At 34.1% G+C, this 18,515-nt stretch overlaps 2 protein-coding genes across 3 annotated transcripts; both read left to right on the top strand.

Moving 5' to 3' along the window:
• Positions 1-646: 646 nt before the first annotated feature.
• On the top strand, positions 647-2,254 carry LOC133690269 (probable WRKY transcription factor 11). Its single transcript, XM_062110501.1, has 3 exons — positions 647-1,397; positions 1,550-1,675; positions 1,787-2,254. The coding sequence occupies exons 1-3, from the start codon at positions 802-804 to the stop codon at positions 1,965-1,967; spliced, it is 903 nt and encodes a 300-aa protein (XP_061966485.1). The 5' UTR covers positions 647-801; the 3' UTR covers positions 1,968-2,254.
• Positions 2,255-13,430: 11,176 nt separating this feature from the next.
• Positions 13,431-17,399, top strand: LOC133688297 (probable serine/threonine-protein kinase PIX13). 2 transcript variants are annotated; one of them, XM_062107733.1, is made up of 6 exons: positions 13,431-14,011; positions 15,193-15,572; positions 15,949-16,018; positions 16,188-16,327; positions 16,561-16,681; positions 16,822-17,399. In XM_062107733.1, the coding sequence occupies exons 1-6, from the start codon at positions 13,918-13,920 to the stop codon at positions 17,163-17,165; spliced, it is 1,149 nt and encodes a 382-aa protein (XP_061963717.1). In that variant the 5' UTR covers positions 13,431-13,917; the 3' UTR covers positions 17,166-17,399. The 2 variants fall into 2 exon arrangements, with proteins under 2 accessions (XP_061963717.1, XP_061963716.1); XM_062107732.1 differs by having other exon boundaries at positions 13,433-14,011; positions 15,949-16,084.
• Positions 17,400-18,515: the final 1,116 nt, after the last annotated feature.

Genomic DNA, 18,515 nt, shown 5'->3' on the forward strand with positions numbered 1-18,515 from the left:
GAAAAGTAAAAACAGCCATGAAACTTTCATTGCAATTAGTGATCATTATAATTAAAAGAATATAAATAATTTAATATACATTGATTTCAACGATGTTCTAGAAATCACCTTGTTAAAACCCATAATTAAAGTCCAAACCAGCCAGGAGACTTTAGAATTTCTCATTTGTAAATTGTGGTCAACATAAATTAGATGAATTAATAAGCACTACTCCATCTGCTTGCCTTCAAAGATGTTCTAGCGATCACCAAAACTCGAACCTTTGTCAACCCAATTTTAAAAATAAATAAAATATTACTCTCTCATGATCAGCTTTCTGGTGCCTGGGCTGTGTTTGCACTGAAGTTTAAATAAATTTATTTTTTTATTTTTTAAAAATAATAAGTCTGTGTTATCTCATGTGCATGTATAGTCTGTCACCCACTACGACCATTGACTATCCCCCAATCTAGGAAAAATCAAAAGCTACCTCCACCACCGTAACAACCACCATCAAACTACTCGATTTTCCCCTAACCTTTCTTTTCTTTTTATGACACCACTGGGTCCCACCACTTGCCACTTTCGTTTCAGACTTTTCTTACAAGTCCCCCCCTCTCTCATGCAAAAAGTCTAACCATTCTCCACCCTTAGATTGACATTTCCATGTTGACTTTGAACCCCTTCATTTCTCTTTTATAAACCTCTTCTCATCTCCCATCTCCTCCTCTAAAAAAAATAACACCACCCCCTCATCTTCTTCCTCTCTCTTTAGCTTCAAGTGCTGGGTTTTGTTCTTCTTCTTCTTCTTCGTCTTTCATCATGGCTGTGGATCTAGTTAGGTATTCAAAGATGGAAGATCAGATGGCTATACAAGAAGCTGCATCAGCTGGGCTCCAGAGCATGGAGCACTTGATCTTTGCACTCTCTAACCAAACTCGACAAAACCACCAACTTGACTGCGGAGAAATCACAAACTTCACCGTTGCTAAGTTCAAGCAAGTCATCTCCATGTTGAACCGGACCGGTCATGCCCGTTTTCGCCGTGGACCAACTTCTCCTTCTTCCTACCCGGTTCCCGTCCGACCTGTCCCTCAAGAACCTCACAAACTGAACCTTGATTTTGTTAACAGTAATAGCCCCCCTAAAGCTGAGTCGAAAAATGACCTGTCTTTGGGTAGTCAGTATTCAAAGGATAGCCTTAGCTCTGGCACCACCACCTCATCCTTCGTGTCTTCTGTTACAGCTGATGGGAGTGTCTCTAATGGGAAACAAGGTGGCTCTTCTCTTTTCGGAACTCAAGCGCGATCTACCGGAAAACCACCTCTCTCATCGACCCACCGCAAGAAATGCCACGATCATGCCCTCTCCGCCAGAAAGATCTCCTCCGGTGGCAGCTGTCATTGCTCCAAAAGAAGGTAACAATTATATACCCAAGGAATAAATGATAATTACGAACCGGAAGGACATAGTAATTTTTTTTTTCAAACAAAGCTCAGAATATTATTAGGAATTTTTGAAGGATGGAATCTAAAATTTTTCTAATTTCATTTTGTTTTTGTGATTTTAGGAAATCAAGGGTTAAGAGGACAATAAGGGTACCAGCAGTGAGTTCCAAGATTGCCGATATACCAGCAGATGAGCACTCATGGAGAAAATATGGTCAAAAGCCAATTAAGGGCTCACCATACCCAAGGTATTATTTTATTTGATGCCTTAATCATCCGCCGTTGATCATGTTTATTTTTTTTTTTGACCCAGTCTATGATTGCGAAATAATAATAATTTGCGTTTTCTTCTTGTGTAGAGGGTATTACAAGTGTAGCAGTGTTAGAGAATGTCCAGCAAGGAAGCATGTGGAGCGTGCCGTAGATGACTCGGCCATGCTTATCGTGACTTACGAGGGGGAGCACAGTCACTCACATACTCCGTTGCCGGAAGACGTCACAGCTAGTGCTGCAATGCGACACGTGTTTCACTCAACATGAGAAAAGCTGAGAAGCCAATGATGGGCACGTTGTGAATGACGATCCGTCTTAGACGGTAGCGAAAGGGCTCTGGCCGTGACGGTGTCTCTGGGAAGAGTCAGAAAAGGGGAAGAAGGTCTGATAGACTGTATAGAAAAATTGAAAGAAGAAATGACGGGCCACGTGCAAGTGGCTTGGGGATTTCAAATCTTGTAAAAAAACAAAAAAGAGTAATGTAGAATAGAAATTAAAAGGAACTATTATGAAAATTCGTCGGTATCATTAATTAATTAATGTTCTTTTTTAAAGATATGGGATTGGATTCTTGGATGGAAATCTTTGGAGTGAAGGAGAAGAGGTCAAAAAAAGACGTGGGTGGGATTTAGAATATTTTGCAAGTGTCATTTAGTCAGAGGAAGGTCAAAGGACCTTACAGGCACTGGGGCCATGACAGCTATGGAGGTGCTGCTGGTCGACGACACCCATCACATATGCTCCTTGTTTTTTTATGAAGAAAGAGGATACAATTATTCTTCGTTCATCGGATGCCCTAGCTTTCTTGGGTTTCGAATAGTGGTGGGTCTTCGGGGGTTTCGAGTGTGTATAAATTAATGAATCAACGAGTCGGAACCATTAAAAAGTATAAGAAAGTTGACTATCTCGTAATAGATTTTTTTTAAAAAAATATTTTTAATATTAGAATGCATGGCTTTTCTTTCTTTGTTTCAATTGGATTCATTTGTGGAGAATAGATATTAAAAGAGAAAGAAAGAAAGAAAGAACAACGATACGAGTATTTTGATATTTTAATTAATTAAAGAGTTATCGAAGAAAAATATTCTTTAATCATTCCAAGTGATGGATGAATCTCCTTGCGCACGAAAATGAAGGTGAAGAACTGAAAAGAGCTGGGGATGCCCTTGGTGTGGAGAGAAAAATATTTTGTAATTTTAAATTGTTTTGACACGTGTGTTGTGTTGACGTAAAAAATAAATTTTTAAAAATATAAAAAATATTATTTTAATATATTTATAGAAAAACACTAGAATAAGATTAGCTGAAAATTGAGTTTATTTGACGGAGCAAACACCAAATCCTCCATTTATTATGTCAAATAATAATAATAATAATAATCCCACTAACGAAGTTTAAGGGGCAATGGACTTCCAAAGTTGATGAGCCTTAAAGAAGGTTGTGTGGGCTGGACCTTGAGGATTGGATGGGCTATTGACCCGCCTTCTTTGAACCAATTTGGATATCGTCACTCTACCTTTACTCCTCTTTCTATTTAATTCCACGGTGAAGAATTCTTTCAAATTAGTTTGTATAGGATATTTTTTACAAATATTTTTTGTTTAAAAATATATTTAAATTTTTTTTAAAATTTTTTTTATATCAGCATATAAATTAAAAAAAAAAAACTAATATAATATGTTTTCATATAAAACTCACTTTTAAAATTAGGTTTCAAATATGCCTGATGTATTAAGAAAATTAATAAAATTCACCTCAATGCTTACCACTAAAATTTAAACTCAAAATTTTAAAAATAAAATATACTATCCAGACAATCACTAGTCCCACTCTTAGTTTTAAAAAATCTTGATTTCGTTTTATTTTAAATTATTTTTAAAATTTTTTTAAGTCATTTTAATATGATAATATTAAAAAAAATAAAAATATTATTTAAATATATTTTTAAATAAAAAATACTTTAAAAAACCATCTCTATGCTATTCAAAACATCCCTTTACAAATAATATGGTCAACAGCACCTAGAAAGATTTTCTTTTGCTGCCAAAGCGCCAATGGACCCCCCAACTATCTTCATACGTACACTAAGAAGTAAGAACAGCCTCTCATCATTTTTTTTAAAAAATAATCAATTATATTGAAGTTATTTTTACACGACGAGATCAAATCCTTTCCAATGAAATAATTAAGCACTTACATTTCCATATTATGAGAAGATTATTTCTTATATTTTCTCTTGTTTTATACAATTCGAACTCAAAAATAATATTATAAAAAGAAAATCTAATTATTATTTTGGTTGATATCTCAAAAATTAATAATTAAATTTGAGAGATTATATATTACCTCCTCTTAAAGCTTGAAGTGAGGTGTTGAATTCCAGATTTGAAAAACATCCACGCCATTGAATTAATTAGGACATGAATAACTTTTCTGAACATCGACCTTACTACAACGCAAGCTTGTCTGTAAAAGCACTTCCATGGACAAGCATAATATATATTTAACATGTTAGTGCATACGTACGGCCACATGCATGCCAGGTAAAAAGCCTACAAGAACTGCTCGATTTTTCTTCTAATGTATTGCCCCCTCTCCTCTTTATTAGATATTCGGAGTTTATATTAATGGAGAAATTGATTGCATCAAAATCCATTCTTAAAAGGAAAAAAAAATGAAAAAGATAAACAAGGTATTAATTGTTTATCTAAAGAGATTAAATTAATACACCAGGATTTATCGTAAAATACTAATTACAAATACTTAATTAGATTTAAATCTCTCTTAATTATATAGCCAAAATACTTGCAATATTAATTTGTTGGGATTCCTCTTCCTCGCAATATCCTCGAGGAGCAAAGGTTCCAAAAGGGTTCTTTCACGTGTCTTGGCTGATTGTCGATTGATAATGATTATATTTACTAAATTAGCCCCATGATTTGTCATGTATTAACCACTGCATCATATCCCATCAAAGATAATCAATGAGATTTGTCATGTGATCCCAACAGCTTTTGTCTCTCACCTCCACCAGATTATTATTATTATTAGGTTTGGATCTCAAGCAACCGTTCTTTTCATCTTCACTATGATGGGTTTCACTGAAGGCAATGAAGATATCATGATATATAAAGTAAATCTTACCTCTCCCTCTCTTTTGGTAATTAATTTCATGACAAAAACCAGTTGTCTGAAGTTCATGTATCATGGCTGAGGTTAATTCACGTGTCATATGTACGTACGTAGTTCTTAAGCGAAGTATATTTCATTTTTCTTCAGAATGTTTCGTGCAAAACATGTAATTTCATTCCTTCCTTGAATTTCCAAGATTCTTATAGCAAAAACAATTGATTTATCAATAAAAAGAGGGGTCCTGTGTTATAATTATGAGTGGAAAAGATACGACAATCATTCACACTATATATATATCCAGTGAATTATGAGTGCCGAGAGAATATGTAGACCTACAATTCACTTAATTTCTTCTCAACGGCTGCGCTCGGATCATGATTTAAGTTGTAGAAACTGAGGCTATATGTTTTGCAAGTTCATGATCTCTGCGTATACGAATGTTTCAAACATGTCAGGAACCCATTGATGATTGGCTTGAGAATATTGTACAAGAAGCTAGCAGGAGGGGTTGCTGGGATCAATAATAACACTCTTATTAATTAACTGCCAAGAGGTGAAAAAGTAAAACAATTTAATATCTTGATTGAAGATAACACCGCCTTGCCCTGTGTTTTTTTAATACCAGAGAACATGAACGAATGGATGAAAGCTAACGTGAGTAAACTAACATGGGCAGACAGCGACAGCAGCAAATCAAAACAAAGCAGTAGCCATCTGTGCCATGTTCATGTGTGATGAAGGCGCATTTCGTCCTTCTAATATCCATGTTCTCTTAGTTTGGTTGCATTACTTCTATTAATCTGTTGTCGTATCATCTCGATGTGTGTCTTCGTCAATCATGGTGTTAAATCCTGCCATTGAAGGCAACTGCTGACAAAACATGACGTCAATTTTGAAAGAAACTGTTAACGAAGCAGTAAATCAGCATGTAACACCTTGATAGCAGTTCCGCACAATCAGCAGCCATTGGAGAGTTTTCTTAGATCCTCCTGTGACGTGCAGAATGAATTCCACCATTTTACCATTCTAGTTTTTATTGTAATTATTTTCTTTCCTTCTTGGATTCTCTTGGAGAGCAACTCCCATCGCAGGAGACCAATGGAAAGATAAAATAAATAAATAAAATTATCATTTTAGCTATCATCTTCAACAGATATTATTTGAATAACTAAAATATCTTTTCTTCTACTAAAATGTTATTTTTATATAGAAAAATAAAAAGCAAGGAGAAAATATATATATACCTGTTAATCAATGTCTCTTTATTTATATTCTTTGTTTTCCTTTTTAAAAACAGAACAAAAAGATTTTAAAGGTACATATATTCGTTGACCAATGTCCTTTTATCTTCAATTTTAAATTTACTTCTCAAAAATCAAAATTTTAACAGTATTATATAAAACTAAAATTTAAAAATATTCATATAAAACCTTCGGTAATTTTATATAGAATAGTTATTTTAAAAATAATTCCCAAAAGTAATCTTGGTAATTTTCGAAACCAAGTCCACAAAAACATATTAGGGGTAACGTAGGAAAATGATTTGGCTCTTCTTACTTTTTTAATTGGAATTCAAGTGTGTTAAGACTCTCATAGCTTCCACCTTTGGCATAGTAAGTGCATCCTTGATGTGCTCCATCATGCTAAAATGCTTGGAGCCAAGCCTTGCACTGCTCCATATGTTGTGGGTGGTGGCAAACTCCCATCTTCCTCAGGGTATCCTCTTGAAGATATAACTGAGTATCATCAAATTATGCGGGGCTATTCAATATTCTATCTATTGCCAGAAAATTGATAAATATAAACGAAAATGTCGAAGGTATATATTGAGGGAATTACATGGAAAAAAAATTAATGATTTACCAATAGAATTACCGACGGAATAAATTCCGTTTGTAAAATTCCTCGGTAAATTCATTGGTAAAACTGTGACACTATTCATCATGTCAATTACAAAGAGAATCACCGATGGAATTTTCCGTCAGTATTTTCCAGAGAGCTCCAAAATTGTTCACTTTTCAATTGCACTGTTAATTGTTTTTCTTTACGGACAAAATCACCGACGGATTGAAAAGTCGTCGGTGTTATTTGGCGATTTTTTGAAAAAATTTAATTAATTTAATATTTTCATTTAAATATTATAAATAGAATCATCGACGGATTGAAAAATCATCGGTAATTGTTGGCGGTTTCTGAAAACTTTTTACGAAATTAAAAATTTAAATTAAATATTACCGATGGAATTACCGACGGAATAATTAAAAAATATTAATATTCAATTATCAGTCGGTAAATCCGTCGCTAACGCACCCCAATAAAAAGTCTGGATCCCCTTATTTCATAAGAGATAGACTCATTTCTTATTATTATTCTTCTTCTATTTCTTCTTCTTCTTCTTCACTATATGTAAAAAACATCAATATCTATTTCTTTCTCTTCTTTTCTCTTCTCATCTCCTTCTCTTTCCCTCCATGCTCAGGGTATGTCTTCTTCTTCTTTCTTCTTTTATCTTCTTAGTTGTTTTTAATTAATATGCTTTACGACTTTTTTCTCTCTCCTTAGCTTCACTTGCAACTACATTAAGGTAAGATTTTTCTTTTTTCTTCTTTTTTCATGATTTTTTTCACTATATTTGTTTTTTATTTTACTTTTAATTTTTTTTTATTCTTGATAATTGTATAAATGTTGTTGTGAGAATTTTTTTTTCATATGAGATCAATTTTTAGTTGATATATTTATAGGGATTTTTAAATTTTTAGCAATTGCAACTTCATTTTTTTCATATGAATTTTTTTAGTTGAATTTATTTTTTCATTTTATTTATTTTTTGCAAATTTGTTTGAGTTGATTTTCTTATTCTTTTTTCCAAGCATTTTAAGTATATATTATAGAGTGTTGATTTATGTTAATTTAATTATTTTATAATTTTATAAAATAATTTTTTTAAATGTTTTTATATAATTACCAACGGAATTACCGATGGGATTACCGTTGGTATATCCCTCAGTAATTTCGTTGGTAATAAAAGATACTATTATCGACGCGTCTGTTCCGTCAGTAAATCCGTCGATAATAATATACCAACGGATTTACTGACGGAAAAAACATTATCGACGAATGATTCACCGATGGATCATTTCCGTCTGTGATTCTGTCGATAATATAATTACCGATGGAATATGTGTCTTACACCGATAGAAAAATTCCGTCGGTAAAACTGTTAAATCTTGTAGTGATCCTTAGCCGTCCTAAAATTTCCTACTCCATGAATTAGTTATGGCAATTAATGAGGTTTATATTTTTCCTTTACGGTTGTGGGTCAAGACTTATGTCTTAAATAATCGGTTAATCTCTTGGTTCTGGTAATTTGATCAACTTTTCCTAGTTAAAATGGTTGAATTAAGATCCACTTTAATGAATTTAAGGATTCTCCAATGTTTAAGTAGGTATCATTTGAGAGAAAATACAATCATATTTTAGAGAAGAATTCTAAGAATAGATATGCAATAGTGAGTTGGAAAAAAATGAACCCTACCTTTGGAATAAAAGGAGAAAACACCTTGTCCAAGAAAATATAGCTTCATCTGTATTCACTAATAAAGATAATTTGTGTTTGTAAACTTTAAAGAAATAACTAGATGAGTATTTGAGAGGGAAATAATGTTTGTAATTGAAGCCTCTATGGTGGTAAAAGTCACAACAACAATAGTAGGGAAGGGTTATACGACAACATCAAGAGAAGAGTCCAAAGCAGATGGTGAAAAAGAAGTCTGCATGTTAGACTGAGACGAAGAGTCCATTGGAGAGAAGAAAAAAAAGTTTTAAAGTGTAATGACTTTGATATCAAGTTGAGAATAATAGTAGGCTTAACCTATTAGTTAGTTAACCTTTTGTATTTATATATATAGGGCAATGTACAATAGTTAATGTAGAGATTACAACACAAGAATAATAAACATTTCCTAAATATATATACAAGCATTTAATAATATACTATAATAAGAATATACATGCAATAGGGAGTCAGGAAAAAAAAAAATTAAACCTGCCCTTGAAAGATTTTCATGGTCTCTTTTATAATACATGTGGCTTGTCTTGTCTTGTTTTTTTTTTTTTGAGGTAAAGGGCCAAAGTATATATAAAATATCTTTGATTCTTTGAGTAAAAACATCGATGACTTGTTAAGAAATAAAATATCTCTAACTTATAATATAATCATGGAGGCAAAGATTCTCGAAGTAAAAAAATAGCATCGCCTTCGTGCTTAACTAAGCTTGAAAATGATGGTCTAACAGCTCGCTTGCTGAACCCAAAAATTATGTATCATCATCCTATATCTAGTAGAAAAGAGAATCCAGCAAAAACAAAATACTCTAATTAATCACCAATATCTTCATTGTTCCACCACTGCATCTTGGTCATCAAGCCAAACGTGTTTTATGCCACTTGAAGGGCACAATAGATCATGGGGTTGTACTATACACGTGGTTTTTTTTTTTTTTTTTTATGATCACAAATCTACTACTGGATATGAAGTCTTTTTGGTCCTTGCTCGGTGTTGTGGTGTGCTAAGAAGCAATCGGTTGTTTCCAGATCCAGTACAGAGACATAATATTGTGCTCTTGCAATGAGCACAACTGAATTTTACTGGATTCAAATGGCTCTTAAAGATTTACGCATCTCCATATCTTTTCCTCCTAATATTCATTGTGATGATCCTGGAGCTACATATCTTTCTTGCTTCAAATTCATTGTTTCATGCCCGCATTAAGCATGTAAAAGTTGATGTTCATTTCATACATGAAAAGGTTCAAAACCGAAGATGTAAAGGACCTTCCTCCTCTCAGTTTTACCCCCTGCGAGACAAGCTCATGGTTTCTGAGCCCCCTATTCGCTTGCGAGGGATGTTAACGTAAGCATTAAATCAGCATGTAAATCGGCAAAACCTTGATATCAGTTCCGCGCAATCAGCAGCTATTTGGTAGCCATTTTATCTTCGTATTTAGCAAAAAGATTAGAGGAGAATAGCAAATAAAGTTGTTTACAAGGATAAACTTAGTCTCTTTAATTTCCCCGAGAAATCAAGACGTGATGGAATCTTTGGAGAGGTTTTAACTCCAATAACCATGCAATGTACAATCCATATTAGATCTGACAAACTTACCTCCTTTATATTCTTAATCAATAGCTTTATCTCAATCTTTTGAACCAGATATTTTGATCTTTTTCTTTATCACTCATGAAAAGTAACTCGCAAGTTAGGTGAAGTAACAACAGAGAGTAGGTAGATGAAATTAGGACAAATCAAGGTGAATGGGACCGAACAGGAAGAAATTAAGAACGGAGGGACCAAAAGCACCGTCAAACATGTGTGATGAGGTCGAAAAGATGTTAGGAAGAGCCCGGGTATTTTGGTAGAGAACACAGCACATGGGGAGAAGTGCAATGGGAGCTAGATGTGCAAACTGTGCCAATCTGTCAGTGAAAAGGCTGCGTTTCTTTATCCCTTAAAACTCAACACTCACTTCCACACGCTAACTATTTGTGTTTTCTCTTATTTCCTTCCCTCACTTTATTTGTCTTAAATGTTGCTTGTCCTCTTTTGCTACTCTCTGCCAACTCTTGCTGGTATTCGTCTTCATCATTCCCCATCACTCCTCTCCACATTACATCACATCATCATCCTCTAAATTACCTTTATAGCACGCTTCTTCTTTCTTCCCTGCCCCCCCGCTCTATATCTCAATTCCATCTCCCATAAACGTTTCTTGGCTCTCAATTTCCTTTTCTTGTGACCCCATTTGCACTTTCTTGAATTTCCTTTTGATTTGAAAGATTTATACTCTTTTAGGCTTAGTGGCTAATGGGTCTTGAAGTTTCAGGAGAATTCAGGCCAGTTACACCAATAAGAACAGTTTCCGCTGCAAGAATATGCGGTGCTAGTACTAGTCTTGGAGCAAAACTCTGTGAAGCCAAGGAAGCAGATGCAAAGGCGAATCTCGGTTTTGATGAAGATGATCAAGAGTGTAGTAGTCCTAGCACACCAAAGTCACCAGCTCATGTTTTGAAGTCACCACTGGTGTGCCCTCCAGCTCCGAAGAAACCTAGGCCTCCTAAGAGGAAATTGAGTCCTCCTCCACAAGGGTTCTTTAAAATCCCAGTACATGATTTAGATTCGGTTTGTATGGTGTTCACAGCATGTAATTCCAAGAAGATCAGAACAGCTTAAACATATATTATAAATCCTGTACGTAATTATTTTAGCTAGTCTTTTTCTTGTTCTTGCTGTTGTTTTATAGCTTGTATCGAATTTTTTTTTTGTTGGTTTATGAGAAGATTCAAAACTGGAGTCTTGAAGGGAAGGGGATGATGGAAGATGAATTGGCAATTACTTGTATTACTATTGTTCACTTCAAATTGCCTTTTTTTTCCCCAGTTCAAGCTGTCATGAGAAGAATAACATGGTGTAAAATGTAAATGGAAATCAATTATTAGTCTGAAACCATTGTTTCTCAATTTTATTCTCCTGATGGATCGTGTAGTGATTTACAAGCTTTAATGAACCTTTAATTAGTTAGTTGCTGACCACTTGGTGTTTGCAACTTGCAAGTACTGCTTCACGATCAATGACTTGGCTGACATGGCCAGTTCAATTGGACCACTATGAATTCTGAGCTAATCTACATATATAGCTAGGACAGTAGAGAATTAATGGTGATAGCTTACAAATATAGTTTTTCATAATTGCAGTAATGTGGAAATTAGCTAAAAGAGGAGATGTGCACTGGGGTTTTAGATAATTAATTCAAGATGTATTTTTGATGAATTAATTACTACTATTCCCTTTCTCAAAAATATTAATGGTAAAGGTAGAGAGGAAGAAATTGAAGTGCTGGTACGAAGCTTTCAATTAATTGGATCGTATGCACATGGTAATTTAAGATGGAGGTACCCTACTCAAATTCTATGCGGTACAATTATTTTTCATTCTTGTAAGAACATTATCGATTATTGTATAGAAAATACATGAAAATATTTTTTTGATTTTTATATAAGTATGTTAAAATCATAAAAAATACCTAAAAATACTAATTTAATGTTTTTCAAACAAAAATTAATTTAAAAAATAAGAGTTACCACAATGCCAAACGAGTAATTAATCCGATGATCCAACCATTTAGTTAGGTGATTAAGTCCCATAAATCCAAGTAGTTTATGAAAATGGCTTCTAGGTTAAATAATAGATTAATCAATTGATTCTAATTATCTTATTCATTTTCTCTAACTAAGGTGGTTGATAGTTTATACTTGGTGCTTAGTAGGCCAAGACGGCTTGTGGTTAATATCTGTAAAATATCTTTTTTGTTAGAGGTAGGGACTCTTCGATGTTTAAATAAATATTTTTTTAGAGAGAGAAAATACAATAATATTATAGAGAGAGATGCTCTGAAAATTATCAATATTTTTTCTGAAGGTCTCATGATGTATTTATAACCTATAAATCTTGTTCTTTTATGGAGAGGAGAGGCTGAAGTGTAATTTTATCTTTGTGATATTTGAGTTGTATTCCACTCATTTTATTGACCTAAAAAATGGATACACGGTGGACCATAAAAGACTTTAATACACCTAATGGTGTTGGCAGAGTGTAAATATATTTAATTAAGCCTGTTTGTTGAGAAATAAATTCTCTAATATTTTATGTAAAAATCTATAGAATTAATGGTGTTATATTCAAGTATTGTGTTTGAATTTGTAGGTGTAGCAAATCCGGTCATGCTCGAGCTGTGATGACAAAAATCCCTAGGCTCGACACTTTTATAAAACACTCGTTAGGCCCGTCCCGCTAGCTTGACAACACCTGCTAGACCCAGTGTGCTTGGGGCTTGGCACACTATTAAGCCCAACCGTGACAGGGTCTATTACTAGCCAGACCCAATCAGCTCTTGGATCTGACTTTGTCTAAACCTAACGCGTCTCTACTGAGGTGTATTTGTGTCGATGCATGCTAGCCCAACGCACTAAAAAATTTTAAAAAATTATACTCGTATATTTTTTTTGATCCAATATTTTTTGATAAAAATATATTAAAAATATTGATAAAATCTTGTTCCTTCACTAGTATTTATCAAATTTGATAGGTTTTGTTTAAGAGTCTTTGTATATCTAGTCCTCCACACTAACTCGGATTGGTTGATGAGGTGGGCCAATCATGGACTTGGTTTAGCGTAGGCTTAATAATGTTGCTTTATGTAGACTTCTTTTGACTGGATCAGATCTTTTAACAATCCATTACAAATTCTCTTAGCCCATGACCAGATTCAGTGATGGGCTTGTGTCGGCTGAAAAAATACCCTTAATCTAGTCAGTACTAGCAAATATGTCCGTGCGTCGAGGTGAGGTTGTTTGCATTATTTATGTAGATTTTTGAATAAATTATAAGAAAAATGAAATTGAACCAAATTTAATTTGAAGAAAGTATTAATTTAAATACTGAATAAATACCCAAAAACCACATCGTATATACATGTATAAAATTATCCATGGCATTAAACGCACAAGAATAAAGAGCACGTAAAAAAGAAAAGGAGAAGAGACTGCAACCATATAATAAAGAACATGAGAGCTGCTCTCTGCAGCAAAACATTTTAAGCTGTAATGAACAAATCATCAATGCCCAGAAACAAACACCACTGTCAGGTCGATTTCTGAAATAATCGCAACCATTAACAGCATCACACCACTTTGTTAATCATTCTTGACGATCATGAGAGGTGGTGATAAATTGAATAACAAGAAATAGTACCGGAACTATATTATAAAAAATAGAAGGACGAAATAAAAACAATACTGCATTGCCACCTGATGACGACTGACACTCAAGCTCCTCTTTTCCATGTTCAAAGTCCGAGTCCAAAAAGATGGCTCTCCCCTTTATCTGTCTCTCTCTCTCTCTCTCTCACACACACACACACACACACACACACACACAGCAGGAAAATCTATGGTCATTACTTTGCTTACTCTTTGCAGTATTATACAACAAGAAGGGAAAGGAGAGACAGATTACAGCAACGGTTAATTAATGGGCATTTGTTGCAGCTGTTTAGCTCATAAACCAGCAACAACCCTAGGATTTCAAGACCCAACACCAAGCACCAATGACCATGTCAGTGCAGGTACCAGCACAATCATTGTCAACTTTTTCTTAAATTAATTTTATTATTCATTGAATGTTTCGAATTGGGTTTCGTTTGCTCTTGCTCTTGCACTTCTGTAATCTGACTTGGTTTGATAGAATCCTCAGTTTTGGTTTAATTTATAACGTAATTGGTTTGGGATCTTGATAGAGGTTAATTATGAACTTGTTTGGTAGTCTTTTAAAGTGTTGTAATAACTTGATTGATTCTAACATTTTGTCAGGATTTTGTTCGGGATTAATTACAACTCTGTTTCTGATACACATGGTATTTTTAGAAAAAAATCAATGAGATGATTCTAACAACACCTTAAAAAACCACCAAACGAGTTATAATTAGTTAGGGGTTTTGTTAGAGGTTAATTATGAACTTGTTTGGTGATTTTTTAAAGTGTTGTTAAAATCATCTCATTGAGATCTTTTTAACAATACAAATTACCAGGTGTGTAAAAATTAGAGTCTCGGTGTGTTCATGGTGACCTATTTTTTCTATCTTTTTTTTTTCTTCTCCATTTCTCTTTTCCGCCACATCACTTTATCTCCTTTTTCTCTCTTGACTATTAGATCTTGAATGTCATTTCTTCACCATTGAATTTTCATAAAATTTTGGATTAACTTTTATACCTGTTAATTAATTTAAATGAAAAATAACTTTTGAAACAACTACTGGTTGTGTAAAACCATTATTCTTAATAGCGGTTGTGTTAAAATTATACTATTTTCCTTATAATTTTTTAACCTATGTTATTTTTCAAAAACTTTTATCAAACTATGTTAAAATATGAAAGACCCCACTGTCATTGCTAATAGTGTCCAACCCTTGGCAATGCAAAGGTGGCATCTTTTTTAGCCTTTGGCAATATTTTATAAGGTTGCTCACAGTGTTTTGAACTCTTCATTGTGTTGCTAAACGCAATCACATGACATATTTAATGGAGTTAAGAGTATTACTAATGGAATGCAACTCTAGTTGCTTAAGTGGCAGAAAGAAAAAGAAAAGGAAAAAATAGAACTCTACGATCTGAGTGCAAAAATGGTCAAATCATTGGGGGGACTTGTTGGCGCTTCACTTTTTATTGTTTCAAATTTGGAAAATATTGGTTGCGATTTTCTGATTATATGAGTTTCGTATGCTTATGCATGGTAATACATCTTTTGTAGGTGGCGATGACTTTGACAACAGATGGGTATCTATGATAAGCACCAGCATTACAACTTGGATATCCCAACCAAGTAGCAGCTTCACAGCTATTTGGGGTAAAAATGTCCCTGAGAGCAGCCAATTCTCAGATGCAACTGGAAGTGGTGATGGGACTTTACCAAATGGGCAAAGCGCTACCAACTTGAGAGTTTTCACATTGGCACAACTAAGAGCTGCAACATATAATTTTAGATCCAATTTGCTGGTGGGAACAGGAGGTTTTGGCAACGTCTATAAAGGTTGGCTTAAGGAGAAGTTGCCTCCAAGGGGTATAAAGAAGACAGCCGTTGCTGTCAAGAAATTGGGTTCTTACAGCACACAAGGATTTAACGAGTGGAAGGTAAATGGATTTTCAAATGTTGTATTCACTATCTTTCATACAGTCGTACTGTTCTTTGTTGTGTTTAAAGATAACTAAATTCTTTCTTTGCTCAGCCTTTCAAGATCTCTTTTGGAAGAGGAATGTTAGTTCAAAGCTCCTTTTTAGTACTTATCCCCTGTAAATATGTAAAATGACTTGGGACTAACTCAAGTTATGTTTCTAAAAATTCTGTCTGTTAACTTCACATAAGTGAACTGAAAATTCCATGATATTTGAGATATCATATGTTATGTCAAGTTGTCTTTTGAGGTGGTTACGAGAGTTTTGGGGGCTAGTTCTTTCTTTTAGGCATTATAAGCTGTTTGCTTAATTACTTGTCCATGTGTTGGTGCAGGCAGAGGTGTATTTCTTAGGATTGCATTCTCATCCGAACCTAGTAAAGCTATTGGGATATTGTTTGGAAGGTGGAGATTGCGTCCTTGTCTATGAGTTCATGAAAAAAGGAAGCTTAGATTTCCATCTCTTTGGAAGTAATAGACATTTACCACTGCTTGGAAATTTTAACATTTTGCAGAACTGGAATTATTATGCACATCTAAATCTTCATTTCCTACTTGTTTTCCATGTTCGCAGAGCGCTCTGTTCCACCACTTTCATGGGACATAAGGCTGAAGATTGCGATAGACGCTGCACGAGGTCTGGCTTACTTGCACACATTGGAGAAGCCAGTGATTTACAGAGATTTCAAGTCCTCGAATATACTACTTGATGAGGTAAGTTCATATGAAGCTTGTACATTCTAACCACCCATAAACATATAAACAATGAATGTTATTTCAAGACTCCACTAATGATAGAACTGATAACATTCCTTTAGCTCCAGCCTTAAGTTCTTGCCGGTTCCACTGAAAATAGTTATGGGAGAATGCAACAAAAAGTTTTCTTTGAGAAAGTGTTCGTTGAAATATTCAATACAACTCATTTCCTTCCAACTTTTGTATTTTAGTTCTATAACGCGAAGCTAGCAGACTTTGGCTTGTCGTTTTGGGGTCCCTTGATTGATTCACATGTCAATACAAGAATCACAGGCACGAAGGGTTATATTGATCCTCAATATCTTGCGACAGGTGCTTGTTATTCCTTCTGAACTCGACATTGATGTTGGATTATTTAAGCTAGTTTTGAAGAACTTTGATCATGACTGATTTAAAAACTTTTGTCATGAACTTGATTTCATACTCTAATTGATGGCATGCTGGTTGGTTAGGAAATTTGCATGTAAAGAGTGATGTGTACGGGTTCGGAGTTCTAGTGGTCGAGATGCTAACTGGCTTACGAGCAGTTGACATGAAACGTCCGAGTGGGAAACAGATACTCGTTGACTGGGTGAAGCCTTATCTGAAAAATAGAAGAAAGTTGAGAAAAATAATGGACTCCCGGTTGGAAGGAAAATATCCTCCCGGAGAGGCTTCCCAAATAGCTCACCTTGCTATTAAATGTCTTCAAATTGATACCCGCTTCCGACCATCAATGACAGAAATTGCTGAGACACTTGAACAGATTGATGCCATCCATATGAGACTGGGAGAGCGTAAAATTCTTTCTGGTTAACACAGCAGTTAGTGGCATTTTAGTTTTATTCTCCATCAAGTGTCAAACACAGGTGAGAGATCGCTGGTATACTGGTATACTTTCTTCACATAATTCACACAAGAATTCATGTAATTAGTTCTCATGAAATGTTTTGAGTTTATGTGACTCTCTGTAGCAGAGAGTTGGGAGTGTTTGTCTAGTATTAAGGGCACATCCCTACCATGCGCAATGATATATATTTTTTGGTGTTAACGCAGTTGTTCATTTGTCTTTAGCAATGGGGTACAATTATTTCTCTCAACCCCTGCTGGACTCGCTTGATTAGAGTATTTTTAGCAAAGAATCTGTAATTATTGGAAGCCTGTCTATACTTCATTGGAAAAGGGTAATTAGTGGTTCTCTAACTTAACTACAGAAAGTATAATCGGCAGAAAGTTTGCTAATTAATCTGCCACTGTCTGTGTCCTTGCTTGCCATTTGAATCCAATCTTTTGACAGCAATGCGTATTTTCCTGGTACTCTCTGTGAGCTAGCCCTTGTAGACACTGACAAACCCTCTTTTCACAGAACGGGCATTATTAAAAAAAAACCAACATTGGATAACAAGCAACCCAACAACATCAAAGGTAAAATATAGATTACAATTCCTCCATAAAATTTTTCTAAGCCGAATAAATGTCGGTGAAAATTGTTCTTATTGCTACGAAAATAATTTAATTATATGTTTTTGATGATAATATAGATATTGAATAATAATACATTAATTTGATATAATTTTAATATATGCATATTATATTGATTACTTGTAATATATTTCTTTTAAATGCTATATTATAATACTTAAATGATTTAATAAAGAATATGTTAATGTGCTACATGTGACATGATTGTGTGCCACATGTATTAAATTTGTTTTAATTATTGAGAAAAACTCAATACGCGCCAGCATACACATATATATTAAGTGTTGCGTATGTTTTTGTGATGATTTAGATAAATTTATATCATTCAAGAAATCATTAAACAAATAAGGAAAGAATTTGCGAAGGTCAAGAATAAAGAACTTGTAAACATAACAATTATCGACTTCGCTTATCAAGACTTTATAATAGGGTTTTGCAAAAAAAAAAAACTACTTATTTAAGATATTTTATAATACCCACACAATCTAAACAAACCCAAAAGAACTAAAGAAAAGATCAAAATACAAACATCACAAAATCTGGATATTAGTTAAAACGATCTCATCATTTTAAAAATAACAAGTAATAACCAAAACAATCTAACCGTTTAGAGAAACGATTTGATTGTTTTTCAAAATGGCTAGTTCGTTTCTAAAAAAATTCCAGAAACTCTTGGAGTTTTTAA

Source organism: Populus nigra, chromosome 3 (assembly GCF_951802175.1).
Source record: "Populus nigra chromosome 3, ddPopNigr1.1, whole genome shotgun sequence".
Lineage (NCBI taxonomy): Eukaryota > Viridiplantae > Streptophyta > Magnoliopsida > Malpighiales > Salicaceae > Populus > Populus nigra.

Excerpts from the sequence above, each read along its gene's own strand:
- LOC133690269 (XM_062110501.1), top strand. The coding sequence starts at position 802 with ATGGCTGTGGATCTAGTTAGGTATTCAAAGATGGAAGATCAGATGGCT. Across the intron at positions 1,398-1,549 it reads TGTCATTGCTCCAAAAGAAG|GAAATCAAGGGTTAAGAGGA; the intron begins GTAACAATTATA and ends TTGTGATTTTAG. Across the intron at positions 1,676-1,786 it reads AAGGGCTCACCATACCCAAG|AGGGTATTACAAGTGTAGCA; the intron begins GTATTATTTTAT and ends CTTCTTGTGTAG.
- LOC133688297 (XM_062107732.1), top strand. The coding sequence starts at position 13,918 with ATGGGCATTTGTTGCAGCTGTTTAGCTCATAAACCAGCAACAACCCTA. Across the intron at positions 16,085-16,187 it reads AGATTTCCATCTCTTTGGAA|AGCGCTCTGTTCCACCACTT; the intron begins GTAATAGACATT and ends CCATGTTCGCAG. Across the intron at positions 16,682-16,821 it reads TCCTCAATATCTTGCGACAG|GAAATTTGCATGTAAAGAGT; the intron begins GTGCTTGTTATT and ends CTGGTTGGTTAG.